General features: G+C 41.5%; 1 protein-coding gene across 1 annotated transcript in view; it reads right to left on the reverse strand.

Moving 5' to 3' along the window:
• Positions 1-6,951: 6,951 nt before the first annotated feature.
• GPC6 (glypican 6) overlaps positions 6,952-27,636 on the reverse strand; it is a 777,565-nt gene continuing 756,880 nt past the window's right edge. The window contains 3 exon segments of the mRNA XM_041128712.1: positions 6,952-8,262; positions 8,708-8,883; positions 17,584-17,720. Of these exon segments, the coding sequence (XP_040984646.1) occupies positions 8,060-8,262; positions 8,708-8,883; positions 17,584-17,720 (516 nt within the window). The 3' untranslated portion in view covers positions 6,952-8,059.

The following is a 27,636-nucleotide window of genomic DNA, read 5'->3' on the forward strand; positions in this document are numbered from 1 at the left end:
TGTTTAATGAGATTTTTTCAACCCAACCCTATTTCTGTCTAAAACCAATTTATTCTAAACTTGACTTGCATTCAAATATCACCCCTATCAATTCACATTTAACTATGTTAAATACTAATCTAGAAATACAGCATCAAAACCGGAGCTAACAATTTGCATGCTTTCAAGCAATGTTCATACGCCTGGAGTCATAAAAGTTTAACAAGCAAGTATAAATGTCAATTGATACCCGAATCAAGACATCTGACCTACTTAAACAACACCCTTTCTTTGAATTTGATAAATGTAACAAAATTGCTAGTGGAAATTAAATGATATTGCTCACCAACAAAACAAAGTAACCTGGGAGGAGTCAGTATATAAATGTTCATCAATTCATGTCGTTCGACATCTCTGAACATCTGAATGCAAATTCTTCGTTTGTAAATTTGTGTTCAGATTAGGTAAAAGTTGAAAAGAAACTTCAGAATATTTTGGAGATGCAAGTGCTCCTTTCTCCCCCCCCCAAGTACACACACATATTCAAAGATTATTTACAAAATATTCTTGCAGCCTCAAACTCAACTAATAGCACAAAGCTGAAATCTGAACTCCTCCGACTTCTCTTTGGGCAGATTTTTTAAGAGTGATCATCACTCTTTAGCTTGTACAAGGAAACTAAGATTGACCGACTACTTAAAGTTGGTCTGTGTTATCTAAAGACTGAAATAGTTAATCTGTAGTTATGTTACATGCATATATCATAATATACACATAGCCAACATGAAAGTAAATCAAATGAAGCCCAGAATGTTAAAATAAAATAAAAGGAAAAAAAAAAAATCCAACGCCAAACCTCAAAACAATCACTTACAGAACTGATATGAATTGCTTCCTGATGTTGTTACCCGTTCAGTTAATCTTGCTATAGAAAATGCACAAATTCTTTGCCATTGCCCTTGCTGGCTCATCAGCACAGCAGACGATAACAAACCAGAAACTGTATGCTATAGTTACAAGGAAGAAACAGAATTTTGCCACAACTGAATGAATGAGCCAAAATGTAGTCTATAAGCTCTAATTATACACTAGATGATTGAAAAAAGACTCATCAGCATTTATGTCAGATGATCAAGAACATACACCCAGCAGAGCATGTTTAGAATGGAGACTAAAAGCTAAAGGTGGGGTCCGATAAAGCCTGAAAAAAACCCCAAATAAGTGGGCCAAATCTCTTTGTTGCTACATCCTCTGTCTGAAAAGAGAAGCAATAAGTGCTACCAAAGGCACAGAGATCTGGGGAAGGGAGACTGAAAAGACAGTTCAGCCTGGTTAAGAAAATGGCCATAGGGACACTGGTGGCTCAAAGACAGGTGGGACGTGTGGCACACAGGAGGAGGAGAGCCGGACAGGAAGCTTTAGTTAGAAATGTTTATCATCAGAAAACATGGATTTGCCAAAAAGGACTTTTTTTTTTTTTTTTCTGGAACACACTAGCTTTGATGAAACATTCATTTTGAAAGATTTTTCAGGCCCAGGATGATACTTTGAGGTGAGGACTGAGGAGAGGAGGGGGGAGAAAGAGCACAGCCCACCTGTAACCTGGTGTCTGGGGTATTTAATGGAACGTGGGAGACCTCTGCAAAGCCTTGGCTGAATGACTGGAGTTTGGGCTTTCTCCAAAGCCCCCGTGAGTGATGTCCTCAGGCTTGAGAAGAAAACTCACTAGGCGCATAGTGGAATCAAGTCATTTTTGTGAGATGTGAAGGACTTTCATGCCTCGATAAGGTATATTGTTAGGAAAAAAGGCCTACTGAGACACAGAAATCTGTTTTAGGTAGTAAGCTCTTCCTCACGCACTGAAAGATACAGAATTAGCCAACGTACCTGGAAACTAAGAAGAGAGAGAAACCTTGCAGCAGACTACAGGACGCCACTGACTCGCGGAACAATATTTGGGCCTCTGCTCTGTCCGTGAGTGGGTGGTTATAATTAGATTGCACAGAAAGTTCACCAACAGTAGGTGGAAAGGAAGAGCTGGATAGCTGTGAGGAGCACCAGCTGTCCCTCGCGTGATTCTATTGTTAATCCCCCATGGTCATACATATATATATGCTGGTTCTCACCGTGAAGTCACTGCTCCCCTCGCTCATTCCTCAGTTGTCTTTCTAACCATCTTGGAAGAACAAACTCCACCGTCGGCAGGGACAACTTGCACGCCTGGGATGCTCCTTGCTTCAGGCAGTCTGCGTGGGAGCTCAGCAGAGCCCTGGAGAGGTATAAAAGCAGCTCCAGGAGTTGACAGCAGCAGAACTGTTTAAATGGCTAGCCTCTCACTTTGAAGAAAGTAAATTTCTTTCCAACTTCCCCAACACTTAGAACTGAAAGCCATATACTTTGTATTTTTTTCAAGGAACAAAAATCACACTGATTTCTATTTTAGAGGAAGTAGATTTGTCTTCCCTGGAAATTTGGCTTTAAAAGGTCTTCAGAGATACTGACAGATGGTACCCCACTATATCTAAGATAAATAGTTGCCATTCTGTACCTCTTTTTTTGCTAGTGATGAATGGATACTCCCTTTCCCTATTGCCTCTCAAGAAAAAAGACAACTTCTTTGGTAATGCAGCTGTTCTGAGTTTAATAAACAAACCAGATGCTGCCTAGTGCTTAACGTATTAAGCCTCACAGATTTCTTGGTGCCAGAATAAAGGAGGAAAAGGAAGAAGAAATCTTTTTTCCAGTGCACCATGAGACAAAAGCCTTTCATGCATGTTACACTGTTAAGTATCAACGCTACGTAATTAAAAATAAAGGTGAAATGAGAGCTGATTGAAATACTGACCAATTTTCTTGAAATTGTTTGATTTAACTGTGTTAGACTTTAAGCTATGGACAAACCATTGTGACTTTCTTCAATTTCTGGACAGTCTGGAGACATCGGCTGTGGGGAAGCCAGGCAGAGACTGTGACTGCTTTGGAGTAAAGTTTGGAAACATATGGGTAAGGATGCTAATGTCACCTCTTTTATGGACAATGTTGCTGTTTGAGATTCAGAAAGAAATCAAATATGAACAGCTTCCAGAAAAATAGACTTAGTTTTTTCTCCCTGATTATAGTCAAAAGCCTTGTTAATGACAAAGTTCTCATTTGTTTTGTCACGGGAACAGGATTTCACACAGGTGCAATGCACTGGTTTGTTATACGACCACATATGATGCACAATCAGAATTTTAAACTATGTAGTCAGTTTAGTAGAAAAAGTAGCAAGTACTGTAAGTGAACACTTCATGTTATGTTGGCAAATTACCCTGAAGTGATTGTTTGGTTATATTAGCAGATCTGAATAGGATAGACTGTTGGAAAATGTTCTGACAATTAATTTGAGACCATCTCTCTTGCCTGATGCTAGAATTTTATTTTAAATATCAAAGTTCTTGGTTCTCCATTAGGTCTCCTATGCTGTTTAACGGATGAGAAAATGATTCCTATCACATGTTTATCTTTCATGTACCCTATTACCATGGTACTCTGGTCTTTATCATTGTTTTATCAAAAAAGGGTCATAATTACACATTAATATGATCCTCACAGTCCACGTGAGTAGCTGTAATGGAAACATTGCCCTGTTCAGTGCATCACCTGCCCTAATTTTCTTGGAAGTAGGTATTGCTGTGTCTATTATGTTTTGACAATGTATTCTCAGCCCCATAGCTAAGACTTAGACTTTGACTGTTGAATTTGCCTTTGAACTTATGGTTTTTGCAATTCTAGGTAACATTCCACTGTTGTTCACTCTACTCATTCTCATCTAGCAGGTTTGAACATTTATGGGTTAATATAGTAAATATAGCTTTGTGGTCTTTGAAATGTGAATTTCTTCTTAATACCTGAAGTCTGTCCAGAAATTTGTTTCCATACTGAAATCTGTAGAAACCTGATTTTCCCAGCAGAATAATTCTAAAATTTTCTGTATTCAGTTTTAATGGATTAAGTTTGGAAGTAAATTAAAAAAAAAACCAAAACCCAAACCCCACAACTTGCATCAGTGCTGTGATTTATTTTTCATGTTGAAGTAATAAAAGTCTCAGTAAGTATAGTTACATTTGATAATGATTCAGAGTCGGTTAGTAAACTGAAGGCAACTGCTGCCTGCTGAGATGCTGTATGCACAGTCCACCTCCCAAGAAGAGCTGTAGCTTACAGCCATTTTGCATGGAAGCAGCTCAAACGGGTTCACACATCTGTGGGAATCATCATTCCTAAAAATCCCACAGAACAGGGATGATTTGTATGGCTGAGAGTCAGATTTTGGGAGCTTTCCATGGAGAGAGCTCTGCGATGCCTCTTAGGGAATTGGGACAGATCAGCCCTTACCAGAACCCCGAGGCACAGGTTCCTCTGCTCTTCCTCTTTAGCAGAAAATCTCTATTTTCTTTTTCCAATTCTTTCTGACTGTCTTTTTTGAAACGCCTAAGTTTAGCCAGGGTTCAGGTAGTCTGCACTGCAATTACAGTAGTGTGTACTGAGTCATCAGTAGAAAAATCTGCAGTACACAGAACACTAAAATTTGGGGATGATGCAAAAGCAATTTAATTAATATTAAAACAGAAAACCTGACAGGGCTTTACAGCATTGGTTATGTTATTAACTGCACCTAATTTTTTAATAGCCTCCACTTTAGAAGAACGTAAAATGTCAAGAACTTCTGGACTGCACAGCATCGAGGGTTTACACAATCAAAGGATTTTTCCTTAGGACCTAGGTCCTCTTTCTTGAACAGGTAATTGTCGTCTTTATCATTTCTTACTTTACCAGCCACTAACTAACAGAAGACAAATATTTAAATTGCGGCACACCAAAAAATTACATTAGAAGAAGAGTTATTGGATGTAAAGGATGTGCAAATAGAAACATTGGAAATTATGTAGATTCTCACATTTACGAACACGAATGCTCTTTCTTTTCTTTCCTTCATTCCCAGTTTCATTTGCTCTGTAGATTTAATAGCTCTCTTAATCTCAGAAAGATGCAATGTATGAACAGAGTATTCAACCTTTAGGGACTATTAAAGAAATGTATACCTAATACAAAGGCATCTCCATCTCCTGACAAGATATCACCATGCATAATAGCAAAGTAAGTGGAGAAATAACAGGGAAGAAATAAATTTCTGGCAGAACTGCCATGAGACAATCACATTTCGGCAAAGATCATTCTGGTTTGTTGTTTCACTGGCAGTTTGTAAGATCCAGTCCAAGCAGAGCAGGGCCCCTCCTGCAAGCTCCCCGAGGCAGAACAGACTTCAGCAAACGCCCTAGTTCTTACGGATCCCTCTTACTCCTTGCCCACGAGTCCATGGAGGTCTACAAATAGCTGAGAGCACCCTGGACACCCAGTTTGGCTGCACCAGCTGAAAACAGTCATCAGATCACCTAAACGTGGGCCAAGGCCAACACAAAGAGTCCATCAGCTCCTCAACCAGCAGTGTGGAGCAGGTCCAACAGAGGACTTGCCTCAGAGGGCTTGGACTTCGTTACCTGTCAATAAGCTTCCAGACCCAGAGTAATCAGATGGAAATAGCATCAGTTACCACTGAATAAACACAGAATGGGATAAATCAAAATGACACTCAACTTGTCCTGAAGCAAAGTTGCTGAGGAGGAGAAGTGTAGAAAGGGTGTGTATATGGGTAGAAAGGGATGACCAGGGGAGAATTTTAAGGGGCTCTCCTTGTAGAAAGCTGCATGTGTAAGTTCAGGAAAAAAATTGAAAGAAAAGGTCCTCTTCTTGGTACCTGCTGCACCAGGGCCAGCAAAAAAGCCTCTGAGAATTGGCTTACACTCCGCTGTTTAACTTCCTGAAGACATTAAATGCTGAATGAGACAAAGATCTGCTCTAGAGGGAACCGGCAGAGGAGCAGGAAGCACGGCTACGGCCGGTGTAAGACAGGGGAGACCCGAACACCTCACCAGCGGCTCCTGCACACTAGGCTGGGCCCAGAAGAATAGATCATTATACTTTGAAGTAAACAAACAAATGGGAAAAAAAAGAATGGAATACAAGTGGCTCAAAACCTATGCTTTTCGTTATTAGACATAGTTTATAGATAGTTTGTAAATGCTTTTCGGTAAAAGTGCTTAAGTATACTTTATCCTAACGTGCTGTGTGTTTTCTACTTTAATTTCATGCCTAAATCGATAGCTAATTATAATTTGACAAGAAAAAGAGATGGCAATGGATATGATCTACCTGCTCTGCTGTTAAATTGTAATGTGGTTGGCTGGCTTTGCAGTGTTACCACAATTTGTCTATACCATTTCCAGAGTCACCGTAAGAATCAGGAAATGAATTTCTGGCGAATCATTTCAACACCGTGCAGAATTGTCCCAGAAGCCCTTTGTCTGTGGCTGATGGAAGAGGGAAGGTTTTGATGTCTAATTGTTGACACTCTTTTGTCCAGGATTGAAACAGTTTGCATCTTGGGTCTTACGACCCGATGCAAATAAGGGAAACTCTTTCCAGGACCATGGTCATTTAGGCAATGATTATTAGAGCAATGTATCCTTGAAGAATCTGAGAGTACAACTGCCATCACAAATAACATCCGTGTCCTTCTCTAGGCCTCTCACACAAACTCACATGCCCCCCACAAATACACATATATGAGAGAGGTTTTCTCCCCCACCCTGCAAACCTGTTAAGAAATGGACAACTGGATATGTAAAAAATTCTCTTCTTTCATTTTCGTGCTCACCAGTCATTAAAGGGTTGCTTTTCAGAGCAGCACAAAAAAAGAAGAGCTGGTTGACCAAACATTTTTTTTCTTACAAAGAAGTGTCAACCCTGAGCTTGTAATTAAGAAGTTAAAATCTGTGATTTATATATATTCATATATATAAAAATAGATGATCATACTAAGACTAAAAAAGTGAAAGAAATCTCCATGTCAGTACTATATATTTGTTTGTTCTGAAATTTTGTAGAAGAAATCCTTGTGACACTGAAATTAACTGATATGAAAGATGTAGGTAGGTGTGAAACGCACTATTGATCCGGTTGCTGTTAGTCCGTTAGAGAATTGCCGTCTTGGTAGGATAATGAACATGGTAGCAGAAAGTCCTAATCAATGTCAGAACAGTGACAAAAGGAAAGAGATTATATCACAAGAGATTATTTTCTGTCTGAACCCTTGAGGGAAGATTTGTCAGGAGCGTTGTTTAGCATTACCACCACGGCCGATGGTGAGCTAAGTGGAAAACTGTGCCAATTGTATAACATGGATAAATACTAAAAGAATCTAGGTGAAATCGTGCTACTACTCAATTTTTTACTGGGCATTAAGATTTAAATCCTAAACAACTGTTACATGATATTCTGAAGCTAGTGGAGTTACTATCATACTAAAAGATAAACTTATTTTTCAGCTTCTCTACCTTCATACCAATCTGATGTGGTTGGCAGATGGAGTGCATTCACCGTTGAGACATACTTTTGTGTTGGAATAAAAATCCAGACTTCCTCCATATAACAATGATCATTCTGATGACCTGAATCATCCTACAAAAGTTCCTAAAGGAAACCTGGCTGTCAGTGAAGAACGGTTGCATTTTTTTTGTTCCTTTCTTGTCTTTTTTTTTTTTTTTTTTTTGTTTTGTTGATAGTCTGTTGAAATGCAGCAGCCTTGAGTCAGGCCTGATTCAGAAAGAAAACTGTTTTCTTGGTTTCTTCCCCCCTCTTTTTTCTCGTTAGGGAAAAACACCCACTGTAAGATCCTTTTTTACTTTTGCAGCATAAAAGGAAATGAAGCTCAGAAAGTCTCCTGTAATAAAGGTTTGAGAAAGAATTCTCTCAAGAGTGGATATCATCTTCAGAGATATCTGAAAAAAGCAGGAAGCAGTTCAGTCTGGCACCTGGTACTCTTTGGGAAAACAAAAAAGGGAAGCAGGTTGCAGTACTGCTCTCTTCTTGTAGAAAACTGCAAGTGTTTGTGGCATGGTCCATTGTCCAAGAGTATAAGAAAAGAAGAAAGTTGGCTGTTTCTCTAGCTAAAACACAGTTTCTCTGACCAGATCCAGGATTATCTCCACTGTCTCTGCAGTACAAGACTGATGAAGACGACGAGCAATGTCTGCAGTGACCAGCCAGGCTGTGTGGCTGAAGCCTCCACCTCCCTCCTGTCGGAGTCGACCGGTGGTGCTTCGGTGGTGATGAAATCAAACTCGGTGGGACAGATGTCATCCGTACAGCCGCTTCCACTGCCCGAGCCGCTGGTTTCATCACCTGGCACAAAGGAGCAAGGAAAACAACATGAAGGCCGCGGGTTACAGGGTTCATCCCTTTTCTCTGTTCCCGTTCCACCCGGCACCCCAGAGGGGATGAATTCATCACCTTGGGAACGGGAAAGTGCTGGTGGTGCTAACTTTCATTCAGTAAAGCATACAAATGAAAGCCACTGTGATTTAATTAGGTGCTTAAATGCTCTTCAGAAAAAGGAGTGGACTGCTGGCGTTATGGAAAGCCCTCAGTGTCTTGATGCATTTGACATGAAGAAAAGCAAGAGAAGCAAAAGAAACAAATATATAACTGGTATTTCACGGGACAGGAAAAACACTTTTTTTTTTATGTTGTCAGCAGCACAAAGATCAAAGAAAGCCATTGCAATGGAACCGATTTATAAATGTGTTCCAAAAATATACTTATTTAATGACAGTTAATGGTTTCTTACTTGTATCCTGGAAGTTGACATCATTTCCATTATATGCATTCTTCAGTTTGTTAGTCATGACACGTAAGGCCATGATTTGTTGTCGAATAAAGGTGTCTGGCCTTGTGATGTCCACATCTACTTCTGGATTGTTGATCTGGTTGGTCAAGCCATCGTTCATAATCTCAGGCAAGTATCTATATAGGGATGAATGATTAGTTTAAAATGCAATAAGTTTCAGAAATCAAAGACTGTACAGTAAGTGCTGTGCTAAGCAATTTGATACTGATAATGATTACACGGTTCTTAAACAGCTCCAGTGAAACCATTTCAAAAATATGGTTTTTAATTTTACAGACTCTAAAGGATCTTTTTAGTAGCTCAGCTGCGTGGAGAGCAGAAAGAATTTAAGCTCTCCAACCTCCTAATTCTCCACATACTTCCCAGCAAGTGCACTGGCTCTGTGAACTATGGAAGAGGTTCACCAGCCAGCAGTAAGTCACTGCATGTTCAGATCCTCTACTGATAGGAATGGTTGCACACTAAATTAAGCATCTAACAGTGCATTCTTCTGTTTTTATTTATTTCTGCTTAAAAAATATGAACTCCTTTGTTATATATAGCATATTTGTTGTTCTGAGATAATTTAGAAGGCTATCTTGAGGCATTATGGCTCTCCTTGTTTAAAGTAAACCCTTAATTTTCTTCTCTAGTTCTTCCTTGCGTCCCTTTTTTGACCACCGTGAACAACACCTCCAGCCTATCCAACATTCAGTCCCATAAACAGCATTGTGAGTTTACCAGACTCCAGTATTCTCTTTGATTTGGTCCTTATTCCTTATCAACAGGCTATACTTGCATCTTCCACGTGCTTTGTGCATAACATATTTAAGGTATGGCATTTCCTACCCATCCACATATATGAATTTTTTGTTCAGGCTCTTAGCTTATCATTTCTTGATTACTGCAGCATTCCCTTCTCTGATCTTGGCAAATGCAATCTTAGGCTGCTCACAGGCAGCAAGTGTGCTTTTGCAGGTATCTCTCCCCTACAAAAATCAGCCCATGCCTCCAATCATCCTACGGTAAAAGTCTTCATCATCTCTTCACTTTGTTCCCTGCTGCTCTTTGTCCTCAGGAAACTCTCCTTATAGGCATCTACAAAGCCACCTTTTTTCCTGCTTTGAATCTCTGTTAAAAATTATCTACGCATTTTACAGCTGCTAGGCTGATAAAGGGCTGACATTATTTCTCTGTGCTAGCATGGTATCCTGAGAAAATAGTTTATCACTGCTTCCCTGTCCTCTCTTGTCTGTCTTTATTTACCTACTATCTTTGTATCATATTTAGACTGCAAGGGATTTGGGGCAGATCTACCCTTTGTTCACGTTCTTTATCAGGATACAATATATTTTGTAATTAGTCTGCATACCAGGCTATCCTACTGATGTTTGCGGGACTCCTCGTGTGGGTGTGTGCTTAGCTGGTAATGATAGCACAGTGTAGCTTACTAATGGCAAACTTTCATGATGCCCGGTACCAAATATAGTTTAAGAGTATTTCACTTCACTGTCACTTGTGCCAGCCCGATTCCCTATCAATATTCAAATTTGGTGTTGGTGCCAGTGTTATGTTCATATTGGTCTGGAAAATAAATATATCCCCTAAAAATAAATGTGAAAGTGAGGGAGAAGAAAAGACTTTCTCTGCTGAAGTCATGGTTAAGGGAAAATAAGTTTTGTATTGCTTCTGGAGGTTCACAAAATGATGACTGCTTTGCTGCACCAGGGAAGGGTTTAGTCTCATCGTAACAGGTCCTTGCTTTGCAAGATGAGACTCATTTGTCATCAGTGGCCTTTGAAAGCTTACATGAGAACAATCCTGGGGGAGTGTGAACATATAAGAACAAAACATGACTGCCAAAAATACCCAGCCTCAAACTGCACGTCCTGTTGTTTCACTAGGACCATAATGAGAAATAACTATGCTGTAGGGATCCCATCCAGACTCCTGTGGTACAGGCTTAACTACAGTGAGAATACAGAAGCACCCCCTCTAGTACGGAGGACTGCAGACCGCAGTGTTATGAATCACCAAAGATAGAAATTGGAAATAATTCTGCAGAGCTGCCTGGAGGAAGCAGGACAGAGACCTTGGCACGCAGGGAAGCTCTGGGCTGCAAAGGAACAGCACCTCCATCTGTCACACGTCTCTACAAATGAAATGGCTGCTGTAGATAGATTACTCAGCCTAGAAGTAAATCAGCGATTTCAAGGTGCAGTTGATTAAAAAAAGTGAGAAGGTAAGAATTGCCCTGCTGGCTCAGAGAGGATGTCCATCTTGCCCAGTGTCTTGTCCATGACAATGGCCATAGCTGTTAGCAGCTAGAGGTGATTTGAAATCACTGAGCATTCATGTGGATTGCTTTCCTTGTTTATGAAGGGTTAGCTGCTCTTTATTGCAAGCCATCCATGAGAAGCTATGGCTAGCTCTGAACGGCAGTTCACAGGCTTTCTTTGACTGATTTATATTTGATTTCATCTCGTCTTATCGGCAATAATAAAGAAGAATGTACTGACTTCTTAGTGAGCTTTTTATATGGAGACAATATGAGTTAGTTTGGAGACTTAAAGCAATTAGAGAGTGCTCTGGTGTGTTTTATCAAGGTTCATATTCTGCACTGTGATCAGCGTGGATCTGATGTCCTTCTGAAGACCATCCAACTTTGAGCCAGCCCATTCAGTTGCAGGCAGTGATTCAGTCAAACTGTCACACATCCTGCATTATCCCTGCATTATCTGCCTCAGGAGCTGGTCATCCCCAAAGCATTCCTGGCATGGCAGGGCTTAACCTCTCAGGAGAACTGGGCCAGTGCACCTCACCTAGATGTGTAAGGGACCCATACTGGATGTGGGTCACAAGAAACCCATGACCTTATGATTGCCTAAATGTTACGTAGATACTTAAATTCCCAGGCGAATGAGCCTCTCGGCATTTAGGGCATAAGAGCAAAAGAATTAGAGAGGCTGAAGATTCATCTTTAGGTTTATACAGATACCCAAACCTGTATGTCTAAATGCAAGTGTCTGCATATGAGCAGAGTCCCACTCTTGCCAGATCTAGTCAACACAAGATCTCGTCAAAACTACTCAGGAGTTTATTCGTCAGTGGAGCGGGGACAGCTGTTGGAGTCCCACATGCCTTTGGCTAAATGACTAGTTCATTAGATTTCATCTGCTGGGATTTAGTTGCACAGACAGACATCTGGTGCCATTTGAATGCTCTTGCTTATTCCTCCTCTTCTCCTTACTAGCCCTGAAAGGTGTGGCTTTCTGCATCATACCTACAGGCTTGTGGGGGAGGTCTTGGACATCTGGGGCATCTAAAGTTATATTAGGTGTCTTTCTTTAGACCGCTGAATTGAGCGTTGAGTGCCACTTCAGCCTCCAGGACGTGTGCTGCTTGGTGTCCTGCTGTCACTCCAGTAGGGTTTGAATGTCCCATAGGTCCAGTGCCTTATTTGCCAGCTCCATGAAGGTGTCTTGACTATTTAGACCATCTCACGTAGCAGCAGATAAGTGCGTTTAGGCAGTGGAAAACTGCCTCATTAACTACACTGACAGGATGTTGGGGCTCTCTTCAAGCACCTTAACATTGGTGATTTTTAAAATGCTCGAGCAGTTCTAGCCCAGCCTCTGGTCCAGATGGGAGGTAGCGTCCTGGGTCATACCTCAGACACGCCGGAGAGTCACAAATGACACTACTCGCACTTGGGTAACACAAATGACTCCTTATTGTCTCACCCCCAGGCATCTATATTAAGTGCATGAATTTACATGTCTGAATGTGAAGCTGGATTCTGCCCTCATTACTGAACTAGTTCACCTGCTTCCTCAGGGGGGAAAAAAAGTGCAGAAAAGCCTATCTTGAATGTAAATATCTTTGAATTGTTTTCCTTTGTTTAAAGGACTGGTACAGATAGGGGAACACGCAGCCCAAGGTGTTTCGTGAGTGACAGCCTCTGAGAGGCAGCCCGGCACATGTTCTGACAAAAGCATTTTGATGTGTGTGGGGTAGGGTTAAGTCGCGCCGAATTGGAAGCCATGTCTTGGGACCACTTTTTGACAGAAGATTTGTTGCTGGCTGCGCAAAGTTGTTGAACACAGCTGCTTTTGCTGCAGTTCTGTAAGTGGAGACACCCCTGTGAATTTTAAGCTTTGCTGCTGCTTCTGCTCTCGTTAATGATCTCTTTGTAGGCCTGGCCATTACAAGAACTGTATGCCCATTATAAATGAAAAGAAGAGAAGTGCCAGCCTGAATCAGTGTCTGTTCTTTGCATCCTCCTAGCAAAAAAAAAAAATCAGCTTTCTTAGCCCTTTGAGTATAGAGAAGCTGAACAACATTGTTTGTTTTCTGCTGTTTGCTCCTTGCTCAGCTATGTCAGAATTTTACTGTAATTTACATTGTTTTCTAAAATATTAATGCTTTCTGTTCCTCTTAGCCTTTCTACAGTTCTTGCTTGTCTCAGCAGACACAACAAAGATGTCTTTTGGCACATCATAGCCAAGTACCACAAAGCCTATTTAAAACCACTTTTTTTTTTTTTTTTTTAATATCCAGTTAATGTTCCAGGGTGTCTGCTTCCTTTTCAAGTCTAAAAATGACTGATGAATCCTTCAGGTCATTTATATAAAGGCTGTAGCTATGAAAAAAACTAAACAAAAAAAACCCAAAAAAAGGAGGAATCTTCTGGTTTTTAAGAGACATCTGCCTTAAAGGGCAGCATTCTCCATATTTTGCTGCTGCAGCAGCTGCTTACAGTACGACTGGAGCATCCCACCTAGGCAGTACTGGAGTTTTTCCAGGTGCACAGAGTTGTAGGCAATAGAGTACAAAATACAGCACAGGCTTACTCAGGCTGGGCTGGGGGTAGGCAGTCACATCTGGTTCAGAAAGATAAGTGCAGTGGAAAATTGGCTTGTTTGGCTAACTAGATCACCTCATCTGATTTTGTTTGCTCAGGAGGTAATCCCCATAGGATATTTTCAGTTCATTTTTTTTTCTCCATCTTGGAGAAAAGCTCGAGGAGATAGAAAGAGAGGGAGAAAATACCTCATCTGCCATTTTGTTGGAAGGAAGAAGATGCAAAAATAGAGACATCAATTAAGAATAGGCAGTTTTCGCAAGTCCCGAGAAGTGGTTTATTCACACTTTCACTAGTGGTGCTAAACGGTTATCTTTGCCTACCTCCAGGTAAAGGACATTCAACTCATTCTCATTGCAAGCCTTGCTGGTCAGCGATGAGCAGCTTTCCTGGGGCAGGCACTGATGTGGTAAGTCTTTCTTCCCACCTGAATTTCACCAGGAATTAAAGGCTCTCTGCTGGGGGAGTAGGCACTCCCAATACATGTGGCAGAAGACAAAAATTTCAGGCCAGCTGAGACTCTATCCTGTGTTCGCTTTGGTGAAATACCTTGTAGTTTTTAGCTAGACATTGAACATTAGTGTTCATTTTTCCTTTTATGCCTTAACATTTCTCTTTTTTTTTTTTTTCTGTTTATAATTACTGTTTGTTTCATATATAATTCTATTTCTTCTTCATTGTACTTGGAGGATTGATAGGTTCTTCATAGAAAGGAATGCAGGTCTCATCTCTTCCACAGACTACAGTCTTCCAGAGCTAAGACATATTAATAAGTCTATCGTCCTGGTGAGCATGAGCACCAGAATGATAGTGCCTGAGCACAATCTCTCACATGGTTTGGTTGAAACGAGTTGGTTGGAGCAATTCAAGGTTCTTCTCCTGACCACCGGAATGGTTGCAGATTTGGTTACTGTTCTCACTTCAGTAAAAGTCACTTATTCAAGGGCTAATACCTTGGATTTGGTTTAAGTCCTAAAGCCTGAATTCCATCATTCTTGGGAAAATTCCTTAATTTCTGGAGACCATCTATTAGTGAAGATGTTATCAGCTGTTGTTAAGAATTTATCTGCATATAGAGAAGGAGCTAAAGTTTTAAAGTTTGGTCTTGATGATGTTTTTTAGATCCTAAATATCCTGAAAAAATCTGTCTGCACATCTGGCAGAAGACATTAATTCTTTAAACATAAAATTCTGTTCAAGTTCTTTTGTGAATACACATGTGATGGGAAAGTCCTGCTGGGCATCTCTCTAAAAGGCACTTTGTCTGAAGTAGCTATTATTATTTTTTTTAATGTGGATTTTTCAAAAAAAAGAGGTTCATCCACCTAATAAATATTTTCCCATTTCCACAGCACTTGGTTTCTACCTGATGTGACCTGATTAAAACCATTCTTCGTACAGGATCAGCAACGAGCCAAGTGCACCCTTCCAGAACACCAAATGGATGACTCTGTTACCCCGTGATTACGCGTGAGTTGGCGACCTTCATTTGGCATCCTTGTGTCACTGTAAATTAATCATGGTAGCAAAGTGATATCTGGGGAGTGTAATAACCACAAGTGACCTTGGTGTAATGCCTCTCTCAGGAGAAAGCCTAGCTTTCATTTTCTGTGATCTCAGGTTTGTAACTCTTTTCCCCTGTAAAAGCAGCATGGAAAGATGATGTGTAAAATGAAACATGAAGCATAATGTCTACCTGGCAATTCAAAGTTTCTAATTCTTTACACCACCACAGGATCTGAGCAACAATCTCCTTTCCCAACAGTAGCCAACACCCTGTTGTCTTCTTACTTGTAGTCTTAATGTCTAGGAAAACAGGAGGCGGCTAAATTTCCTTTTTTTTTTTATCACGGGCTGTTGTCTTACTCTCTGGAATTCAAAATGCAGCTCCTCATATAGCACAGGGGTGCTTATGACAGGTGGCACAGTGAACACAGATAGATATATGCATATTCGCCAGATTTTACCACCCTTGTTCTTGTGAACTAGCGTTTGATACCAGATACTAATCAGCATGATCAAGGAAGCGTTATGTTTTTTTCTTTATGCTGCAGTAAATGTCCTTGTTCACCAGCCAGGAGGTGATTTTGCATCTAAAGCTAGTTATTTTCAATAATATTTTCAATAATATTTTCAATATTATTTCATATACAGGCCATGGCATTCTATGGTATCTGTCTGATTTATTACTCCTCTCTCCACCTGAAGCATTTATTGAATTCTGTTATTAAGACTATGACTATACAGTTCTTCTGTGAATGGATATGAAATAGAAACTGGACAGAAGAGCAGTGGCTGGGCCTGCTGAAACCATATTTTCACATGATGCTTTGAAGCTGCAATTCCACATCCAGTGAAATGTCTGTGTTTAATTAATCGAGGAGATTATCAGCAGACGATAGCTTTTCTCAACAGCTCCAGAACGTTAATGTCAGAAGGCATCATGGAAACAGCTAGGCTTCTCATAAGATAAATACTGCAAAAGGAGGGTGAAAAACTACATGCATAAAATGCACCTCCCAACAAACGTGGAAGTTGTGCTAGCTGAAAAGTATCAGCCAGACATGGTACAAACACTAGTGCTGGGCGTGGAAACCAGGAGGGATATTAGCAGGTTTGACTGCTCTTTTGTAGGAGTAGCATACATGTCTTATTAATGCATGCATCCTGATGGTCTCAAAGTGGGTTCAATGGGCTAGCAGCATTCCAAACAGCCCTCTGCTCTTGGCTGGAGAATGAATTCTTTGGAGCATTACGTAGTAAGCTAGGAAAAAGGGCGTGCGTTCAGTGCAAAACCTCCCCCTGTAAAGTGTGCTCCTTTAAAAAGTTATTAGATGATGGGGTAGGTGCCATCTATCTATGTATCTGCCCATCCACCCATCTATCCATGCAAAATGGCATTTAACAGGTTTGTGAGTTTTTCCTATGTTTTATTTTCACTGAGTTTTTATATTTTATGTGCTTGTCTCACTTTTTTTTTTTTGCCCCTTGTTTGTTGTTTTTGTTGTTGTTGTTATTGGCTCATTTTTGTATTCTGGCTTCATATGTATCATCAAGTAAAAGGAAAATGAAGATTCCAGTCCCTGAGTGCCAGAAAGTATCACTGCTCTCCAGAGTCAGTGCTCACCAGACGCTCAAACCTCAAACCACCCCACTCCTCCTGTCTCCCCAAAAGCACAGCCTGCTGCTGGAGACCTGAAACCTGACTGCCCCTGGTGTGGTCCTTGAGCCAATTCCTCTCTCTCTCAGCAGGGATAATCAGATCCTCTCCTCTGTCAGCTGATGAATCCACACTGGGACCTTTGGAGACACCTGCTCATCTGCCAGCTCCAGCCCTGCCACAGCCAGAGCCAAGCAAACTTCAAAATTAAAACTCACAGAAAACTCATCACAAACAAGGGCAGATGACCACAGTATCTCTGATGAAGTAACGTAAGGTCAAGCCTTCTACACAAGATAAGTAGGAGCGTTACATTTATTCTCTGCTGCCTATTTTTCAGTTGTGGTTTTTTTGTTTGTTTGGTTTTTTTTTCTTTTTTTCCCCAGCAAATAGCCCTAAGCTTTGCCAGCCAATAGCAAATAGAGCCAAAATTCCAATTTCTGGTTCATCCCAGTATGATATCCCGAGAGTGCAATTGCTTCACAAGCTGTCAGTCCCAACACAGGGATGCTAAATGGAGCTAAAGAGCTCTTTGAAATCTCAGTATAAATTATCCTTCTGGAGCTGAACCAATGAACGTTTTCTATGCTCACATGCTGACACGCTGTGCACATTTACCCTGACTCACACTCCGGCTTTAATGGCACCTCGACAATAAGTAATCTCGGCTACAAGCTGCGTGTGGACAATTACTTGTTCTCCTCATTTCTGTTTCACTCTTATAAAGAGTTTTGTGAAATACCCTCAGTTTCGCGATTGCTTCAGGCCAGATGGGGGTTTGGACCGAGTGCGGTGGAGAGGGGTCCACCTCACCTCGCCTTGGTGTGGCCGTTCCAGCAGTCCTCCTCGATTGACGGACCGGCTGTCACTCGCTCATCCTTGCAGATTGTGTAGGGTAATGTTGACCAGAACTTTTTAGAGAGCTTTAGCTTTTCTTTAATGTCTGTTACCTGATTAAGAGACAACGAGAGGGAAAACAGGTTAAAAACATCAGCCACGCTAACTGTCATCTTAAATAATAGGCTGTTTAATTCCGTAATGGTGATGATGGTGAAAGTTAAAAGGGTTGAAGGTGCTAAAACTTAAATTCCTGTATTTACAAGCAAGGCACTCAGCATTTGGGTTTGGAGAGTACAAATAAACAAGTGTCACCTTTTTCCACAGGCAAGACATTAATAAAAGCATGTTACAACTTGCTCTTTCTAGTCTCCATTTGTCTAAGGTTTTCTAAATATACATCTTTCTAAGAATTAATATGCCTCACAGTCTGCTGAATGTAAATTCAGTTAAACAGTGTACATCAGATAAAATGTCTCATCCGCCAACTTGGTCATGTCTTAGATAAATATTATATTTAGAGCTACATGCATAGGTTCTGAAAAAATGGTGCAGTGCTGAGCTGATGTTGAACTGATTTAAGATACGCAGGCTGAATACATTGCAATACATTTGAATCTGAGTAACAGTGAGAAGTTTGTGTATATACATGCATGCAGAGACTATATCTATCTTTGCTGTTAGGTGTATATAAATATCTGTAGCTGGATACAGACTTCACATTCAAGAAATGTTGGGACGGTATCGGAACAGTTTCTTTATGTTCTGAACTCCTTGAACAATAATTTAATTTGGCATAATTCAGGCAGCAAGCAGGAACAAACTGAATTTCCAGCATCAACTTAAATAAATGCTCTGGCTAAAATGTTATCAGTTCTCGGTTTGCGTTTGGTATACTACAGTGGAAAAATCTACAAGAATAGATAGAAAACACAACAAAGGACAGACTACAAAGGATGAATGGTGCCACTGTTGTTCTTACGGAAACAGATGCATTTCACATTAAGTTGTAATAGGATTTAGGGGAGCTTGTTGAATAGCTTTCAGAGGAAATCACCGAGCTTTATTCTTTAAAAAACCCAAGAAATAAAAGCTCTCCATTCTTCCATTCAGTTTTGAGATTGGCTTTTAGGTTGTTGAGGTACAATATTGTACTTGGCTATTTATCTCTTTTATCTTTTGTTCTGAAGACATGATAGCTCTCCGAGCAAATGGCCCACGCTGCTTTGCCATGCTTAAAATCTGTGGAATGTCACTTTATAAGCCAGGAGGTAGAAACAGCCAAGGATGTTATTTCAGAAGCACCGTCTGCATTTTCATCCGTAAGAAATAAGTAGGACAGTATTTGGCTGCATGGGTTGTTGACGGTGTTTCTTGCCGTGGTAGACACCTTATAAATCTCCTTCACACCCCCTGCCAAGCCCTAGTTGCTTTGTTTTCATATGAGATACTAGCAGCATTTGCAAGCCTTTAAAGTCTCAATAGGAGGGCCCTGTCAAGCCAAAAATTAAATTCCAGTTTACAGACCGTGGGCAAGCCTTCAGCAGAAGTGGGGATGGTCTCAGGATGCCTGACCTTTCGGATGTCTTTGGTCCATGGGACCCGGGTCGTTGGGCAGACAGCAGCCCCTGTTCTTCCCCTTCCACCCATGCTGGGGGTAAAAACCCCAAGGTCCCTACTGGTACAGCTAACCAGCACAAGCAACTCAGTTAAACCACCCAGCGTTCACGAAGAGGTGTGTAAACTCCTGTTAGGCCACGGGGCAGTAAATCAGGTAGAGAAATCCTATAGAAAATGTAGGGAGGAGGGTTTACAGGGAGGAGGGTCCATTCATATAAGCTTGGGGAACACAAGAGTCAAAGTGACAGATTTTGTCCTTTATTTCTTCTGCTCGGATAACTATTTACACAAGCAACCTGATTGATATTGGTGGAGAGTAATTAGTTTTCAGAGCAGTAAATTCGTTGCTATCTGGAAGTTATTTTAAGCTATTCAAAACTCAGATGTTTACAGTTATATTCAGATTTCTACCATAATCAAATTAGAGCTGGTGCTCTAGGACTTGAAGACTTCTGTTTCGAGCCACAAGTGAGTCAACACCCGTTGGAAAGTGATTTCCCCCCCTGGCCCTTGTAAAGGCTGTAATTTGGAGTACAAACCATGTATTTTCATAGATGTCAGCAAAAGAACAGGGACAGGTTCTCACAGCTCACATGCTGCACACGCTCTCCAGATACTCCCTGAAAATCAAAATGAGGACTCCCATTCCCCAGTCACTTCTGAAGATATTAAATGATGTTTACATACTCTATGCGTACTGCATGTAGACAACAAATCATTAAATTTCCTAACAATAAAGATGTTTTTTATTGGTGTTACAGAAGTACGCATGGTAAAGTAAGATGGTCTTACTTTACCCAGGATAGCTGGTAAATGACAGCTAATTAAATCTCACAGGCATCCCCCTGAGGTGTCATTCCCATTTTAGAGCCCGGGGGGGGGGGAAGGGAGACATTTACATGACTCACAAAAGCAGCAATAACAAAAATGACTAAAGCTTAGGGAAAGGTTACCTTTTGCAGTCCTCTCTAGATGCCTCCAATTCAGGTGCATTTTAACACTTTTTATCTCCCTCAGGTATTTCCCTTCATAGCTATCCCCCCTTCCCATTGCATTATTTCTCCATCAAGCTTTAAACAATTTGTGGACTCAGCCTAGGAAGCCTTGCTCTTTCTTGCTGTGTGACTGGACCTCTGTTAACCCTCTCAGCTTTTGGCAGTGGAGTTTACATATCTACCTAAACCAGTTCCTTGAACCTCATCCTGAAATTGGTTTTCTGGAAGTGCAGTATGGTTTCTGATGGCCCTGAAAGAGGAGTTACAAACACCGACTGATTCACCTCCTCTTTCAGGGAGTAGCCTGACAGCCACGTTCACTTCTGCGTGATGAACATTCGGGCAGGCAACGAGTTTGGAGTACTTTTAATGTAACTTTAACTGCCAAATAGAATTAGGTGATGTCATGACATGTAAAATTTTTGCCTGTGTGTTTCAGTGGCTTCAGTTCTGGGGTATCCTCAAGCATGACCATGGAGAGTCTCTTATTAGTCCCCATGGTTACACACGTTCCTCCGTACATCGTTTTGATCACCACCAGCATTTAAGAAATATGTAACAGATGTAGAGTCCCTTGAAAACGAGATAAAAGCCACTAAGGATTCAGCTAACATTGCTTGCTTGTGATTTACGAAATCAGACTCCTGTATCCCCCTAGTGACCTGTGGCCTTATAAATGATTCCTTGGTATTTCCTATTCTTTGAATTAAAGATTAACTTTCAAGCTCGGTTAGACTTCTGTGGAAACATTTAAACACGAGATGTATGCAATTTTGATATTTTACATATTTCCTTTCCACTTTCTCCAGCAGAGATTTATTCGGATTAACACAGCTGTATCTCTTTGGCTGTAGTTAGCCTGAATTTCCCTAGCTATCTTCCTGACGCAGCCCTGATATTATATTGAACTACTTTTTTCAGCTACTTTGGAGGTACTAAATTTGTTTTGAATTTCAATACTTTTTCTCTCATAAGAAAAAGGATATCGCAAGAGCCATGCAGAGAGCTACATTTTTAATTTATTGGGGGATATATAGAAATAGATATTAAAATAGCCTGGCCTTCATCTATGATTATTAACAGAAGAAAGGCATTACTGTGTAGGTGAGAAAAGTTAAATATTTGCATCATTTCCAAAGAGAAATTCATATCCAGAGTTATGGAAATGGTATAGTTACATGCCCTACATTGAGAAATACAGTTCATTTCTTATTTCTGCCACTGACGACTTATGTGACTGAGGCAGTCACGTATGTCATGCAATTCCTCAGCAGAACTTGGAACAGCACCCATGAGCTCAGTTCCAGTCCTACCAGCTTGGGCTCTGTTATAAGCAGGTAAATAAAGCTGACCAGCATTTCTGTCTTCTTTACTCACCTCGCACTCCAAAGTAATGAAGTGAGCTAAAAAGCAAGCCCATCATTTTAGCAGGAATCAGACCTTAGCATTCCTTGTTTTAATTCAGGACATCTGGATAAATCGAAAGACTCACTAGGATAATTCAAAAAAGCATTGAAAATACCACGCAAAACTAAAAGTGAGATGACAACATTTTATAAGGCATGAAAGATCCCAGAAAGACACTTGCTTGAGAAGTGGGCAGTCAATTGCCCATGGAATCAACTTTGGTTTAGTTTCCGATGGGAATGCGCTTCTTTGGCAGTGGGATAACGTGCGCTCAGAAGCAATGGGGGCCAAAAAGCAAATTTTAAAGGTTGGGGCCCTCAAATAATTTTTAAAAAGTAAATTCCCTTTTTTCCTCCTCCTCCCCTGCCAAGTCCTCCCCCGGCAAGTCCATCTCATAGTCCTTCCAGATTTATCATTCCCGCCAATATAATCCCTACTCTCACAGACAGAGGAATATCAGAAGATGCCAAAATAGTGTTCAAAGATGGTGGAATGCATTCAAAACTGACACAGGTTCAATGCCATAGATGGAAGAAAATAATATGGAGTCTTGCTTGTGTTAAGAAGAACTGGTTCTCATTAACCTTCTTTTCTTCCTGATGTTTTTGCATTGCATTTTTTTCTTGTTTATTCTGCAATTTGGGAAGATTTTCCTTTTGAAATGCAAACAGAATATTCAGCCTGCCTTTCTGTCAATACCTTCTCCTTGGGGATGCTCAGAAACACCTCAATGCAAAGTCCCATTGAGACTTAAGCCGTTATGCCCTGGAAAAATGTGCAAATGTTTCTGGCCGCTCAGTGGATGTCGATTCTCTGGTGTACCAGGGTCCCGCTCTGGATGACGTACTGCGGGTCGGTATCTGGCGGCGTAGCCGCTTGGGAGATGTTTCAAGTGGATGTTTGTGACGAAGCGCTGCAATTTCAGGGACGTCAGGCCGGGTATGTAAAGTATATCCTACCCGTGTGTCGCACTAACAGAACAGCTACAGACAGCGAGTAGGAAGAGGCCTGGGGTTCTGTCTTAGAGAACAGACATGAAAGTAGCCAGCACGAGCCACGTTCGTGTCCGTGTAGTTTCTTTAGTCACATACTCCTTTGCCCTTTAATTCACAAGCAACGTTTAACTAATGCCACTTCTTCATGCTACATTATTTCCAGGTGAAAAACCAGACAGTTTTCTACTGCTTGCTGCTTGCTTTCCCCTAGACACGCCTAATGTACCCAGCCACGCACCCAGCACCCTTGCAGTCGTTAGTAAAAATTATGTAGACTTTGTGTAATGACAGGCAGCTTGATAACAGGTTTATGGATATGGTGCTTGACCACCTGAGCCGCGTGTGGGTTCGTGAAGAGCGTGCCCTCCGTCATGGGCACGGCCAGGTGGGGAGAACAAACAGATCATCGCGATCTGATTTGTGTTACACCGTACGGGCAGAAAGGTCCGCCGAACTTCCATACATCAATCAGTATTTATGTCCATTAGGGATTTAATCTGAAAGCATTCTCAGACTAATGGCCAACAATTTGTTTAAAAGGACTAGGTCAGCAAGCACATACCATATACTGTTTCTAACTAGTTGTTAGATATTTATGTCTCTGCTACCTGTGGGTGTCACAGTCAGGGCAAGAATCCTATGTCACAAGCAGGTTAGTATAGGACAGCTGGGTATTTCAATTGACACACAGTTTTCCTTGTAAACTGGGCTTAATGAAAAGCAGTTAACTCGGACCCCCAAGTTTTAGGGGCTGCCCCTCGAGAAAGATGTGTCTCCTGTATGTCCTTTGTGACATCTGCCATCTTCATACAGATGTCTCAGAGGCACTAGGCACTTATGTATAAGCTACTGAACCGGGCTTCCTCTGTCTCACCTGGGTGTTTGAAATTAGCTAGAGGATCTCTTTCTCAGAGGTTTTTTAAAGGCACCTTCATTTCTCCACTGATTAGATATAGGGAGCTTAGGCACATATTTTTGTTTAGAACAGCTCATTAGGTGCCCAAAATTTCAATGCACATTATGTACCTCAGCAAGGGCGACCTGCTTCGATTTGGAACAAGCGAAGCAGAACTTTATTTGCTCTATATGGAGATTATTTTTTCATACATTATACATTTCCACCCTTTCTCACAAAATAAATTTAAATGCCAAGCAGCTGCCGAACCACCGCGCGCTTGATGGCGGATTATTTTTCAGCCTTTTAAAAAAAGTGAAGTGCCTGCGGCAGGGATTCAGCAGGATTTGAGCATCGCGTCACCCCAGAAGCCGGGGAGCACCCTGGATCTGGGGGTTCCTCGAGATGGCACTGTTGCTCAGCCTGCGCGCGGCTGCCAGCCCCCCGATGCACACCCGCAGCCTTTCCCAGAGAGTAAGACCGTAGATTGTTCCGCTGAATATAAAACTGACAACCCTGTTATTTTAAACTCGAAAGTGACAGGCTGTTATTTTAATGAGGTCTGCCAGCGCCAAGGTTAACCAAAGCTTTATTTCCCCTACAAAACGTTAAGGCTGCGGTTCTAAAAAGGGGGCTGTGAAATTTTACGGTTATTGATACTTTCTCAGCGCAGCTAAGTTCTGAGAATTTCACCCGGGCCTTCTTGCGCAACAAATGCTTTTTGGTTTTCCGTCTCTCTTTCTTGTTTTAAAGTTGACTTTGTGACTTTAAATGTTCCGGAGCTCTACCGATAACTGCCTGCTCGTGATTCATGTTTCTGCACAGAAAAGCAGATGACAGCTCTTATAATCAAGAACTAATGCCGAATCCCAGTTACAAAGCACAAATGGGTGCTTGGGTAATTTGTGAAATAAAACAAATGAGCTAGGCAACTTTCCAAAGCAAGACTTTTCTCATCAGAGTATTTTAAAGTGAAATGAAAGGATTTTTTGCTGTCATTGCCTCCAAGGGCTATCCACATCTTTGACGAAAAAAAAAGTTAAGGCCTTTAATAACAGTAAAGAATGACTATCAGCCCTACTGAATTCTCAGACTAACAGATACATAACTTTAGAGAGTTAGGGTGGATTCAGCTCCCACACTAACACTCCTACACTTATGTATCTACATTCACAGTATAGTCTGCAGCAACCTGGCCTGACTCACTGAAGTTTCTAGTGCCATTTCAGATGCCTGCAGTGAGCTGGGCAATTCTTCTATAGGTTGTGAGTTATATGTGACCGCCTGCTGTGCTGTCTTGGATGACCTAGTTGCATTTTATTATTTCATTCAGTTTTGACCTGAAACAGGCATTTTAAAGCAACCCAGGTTGCCTACTGCATGCTTTTTAAGGAATATACAGGTCTGCATGAATGCTGACATGTGCTTGCAAAAGACTCCTTGCCATCTGTGGCCTGGCAGCGCTTGCGCCACATCACAAGTTAGCTGGCTCCGAGGGCAGGTGCCGTTGCCCATGTCAGGGTCTAGACTGTCACTGCTCAGAGCTGACAGCCCCGTGCTCAAAAATAATACAAGCAAAGCGAGCGTGTGCCTTACGGCACTGCTCTCTTCTAGTGCCTTAACCCTCACCTGGAGACCCTACCTCCAGCAGTCTCCACAGCTCTGCAGAGAGCTTAACACTGCCTCACATCATCAAATGGAGACTTTTTAAAAATAAAACCACTGACATTATTGCTTACAGGCAGGTACAGCGTGACACCAAACTCTTCCCACACTCAACATTCATTTTGGCTGGGGAGAGAGGAGGAGGAGGAGTCTGTCATATGGTGGAGCAACCTGGGCTAAACTGCTACTCCTTTCCATAAACGTGCCCATTTACCCTCGCCCTCGCTCTTGGCTTGATTTGCACAACCCATCTGCCTCCTTAAGTAGGTATGTCAGGCCAGGTTCGCTGCACTTGGCTCCCCAGGAAATAAAAACATTGCTTTTGGAAAGTGGAAGCTACCAGAAACATCAGCACCCTGAAATGGAAATCTGTAGGAACTTGAAGCAGCTTTCCCCTTTCCTGTAATACCTGGGAGCGGTGCTAAAAAGCTGGGCTATAAATCTGATTCAAGCAAATCCAAAGCACTCGGAGGAATCAGCCTTTTATTGCGGGTAAGTATAAAAGTAGCACCAGAAATATGCTGGAATCTTAAAGATAAAATGCCAGAGGCTTTTCTGTGGCAAGGTTTAGCCGTTAAGCGTTGATTCTTTGTGAACAGTCCTCCATCTCTCCAAGCAAAAATGTTAATAGCTAATGTAAACAATTACTGATAGAGAATTTCAAGCTTCTACAGACTTTCATTTGTCCTGGAAATGTTCATCTGGTACCAGTAGTGAAGTGGCTGTTTCTTCTCTTAAAACTCAAGGGTTTACAGGGAACTAACTGCATGTGTTACAACAGACAAGTAGTTCAAGCCTCCCAACAGCTGTGAGAAGTGTATGATTTCTAGGGGCAGCAAGAGCTGGGATACGTCCTTTCATAACAGAGCAAGAAGGATAATTGTACTTCATATTTGAAGTAGCCTTACATTTAACTTCATTTCTTCTAGTGGTTACTTCTTGACATAGCTCCATTGCCTTCCAAACTGAAGAAGCTCTCAGTGGACACTCAATGCTTTGAAGTAACTCAAGATTCAGCAATGAGATGATGGCTACCCTGGCAGCACCTTCTGGGCTTCTGACCTTGCACGAGTGGCACATCCAGCTGTTTACCCAGAGTAGACAGAGCCGTGGAGAAAAGGCTGTGCTAAGGTGGCCGAAAATGCAGAAAACAAAGAAATATGTAAAGCCAGAGTATGCAGGTGAGAGTTTCGGTGAAGGATCCACCCTAAGATTTTGAAATGACTGTACACTGTCATAAAATACTTGAGACGTCTTCCATGCAATATCAAAACCAGTACAGTTTTCCTTATGGACTTCAGGGATCTTCTCGCATTGTCCATTCTTCAGTGCCCAACTACCCCTTTTTCGAGGGAGTTTAAGTGTCAAAGCACCTGCTCTTCCATGGCAGGCATTCTTTTGCTGCAAAGCGATTAATTAATTAGTTAATCAGACTATAGCTCCTTTCTTGTGGGGAGGCGGGGGCTGTGGCGGGGGGAGGAGGTTTGGGCAGCGGGCGGGCAGGGCTGGGCACCCCATCCTGGTGACCATGGTGGCCTTCAAACCCTCTCATCCCGGGGAGAACGTCAGGCCCTGCAGGCTCAGCCCAAGGGAGGGCAGTTGCAAAGGGCAAGAAATTAGAGCTGGCAAAATGCGTTTCTCCGCATCATAACCTGTAATAACGTTTCACCGGAACGCGCCAAACTTGCAGCCGCAGCATGTAAACTCCTGCTTCCTCCAATGCTACGTTTTCATTTCATCTGGGATTAATGCTTGGTAGGTTTCCCTACCCTAGTGCTTCTGGTTGCCAGCCATGCAGCTTAACTGAAACTAGAGCTTGATTTCGATGGCCTGGATATTTGCATTCTGGATTATTTTAATCCAAGTATACAGATCTGCATTATTACAAGCGGTGAATATATACAGTCAGGAAAGAATTAAAAGTCAGCGTAGAGGCTTTGTGGCATTCCATGTGCTGGCTGCCGTAGTGTGGAGCTCTGTATTTATTTTTTGCCAAATTTTCTTCCTAGACTCTCCGAGGAAGACGCACAATTTCATTTTCAGAGTTGCTTCAGAGATGAAAGAGGATTCAACAAATTGGTGTTATATCCCATGCAAATAGAATTTGTTAAAACATCTAAGTCCAAAATGAAATTCACAAAAGATTTAGAATGAAAACAATAATATTTTCAGAGACAGAAAGGTTTATCAAAGGACATTTCTGGCAAGGCATGTAGGCTCAGTGGGAAAAGTGCTTATCAGGAAAACAATCGGAGTCAGAGAGAGCCTTGCACTGTAAATCTACTATGTCAATATTCTAATGACTTTCATTGCTTTCCTACTGAGGAGAGAGTGGGTTATCCTCCACTGATGCGGCGTTGCACTCTCTTGTCCTTTCATGGTAGGGTTAAGTACTCCAATTACTGGATCCTAACAGAACAACTGCACACAGCTTCCTCAGGGCTGCCAGGGA

Source organism: Aquila chrysaetos, chromosome 14 (genome assembly GCF_900496995.4).
Source record: "Aquila chrysaetos chrysaetos chromosome 14, bAquChr1.4, whole genome shotgun sequence".
In the NCBI taxonomy this organism is placed as follows: Eukaryota; Metazoa; Chordata; class Aves; order Accipitriformes; family Accipitridae; genus Aquila; species Aquila chrysaetos.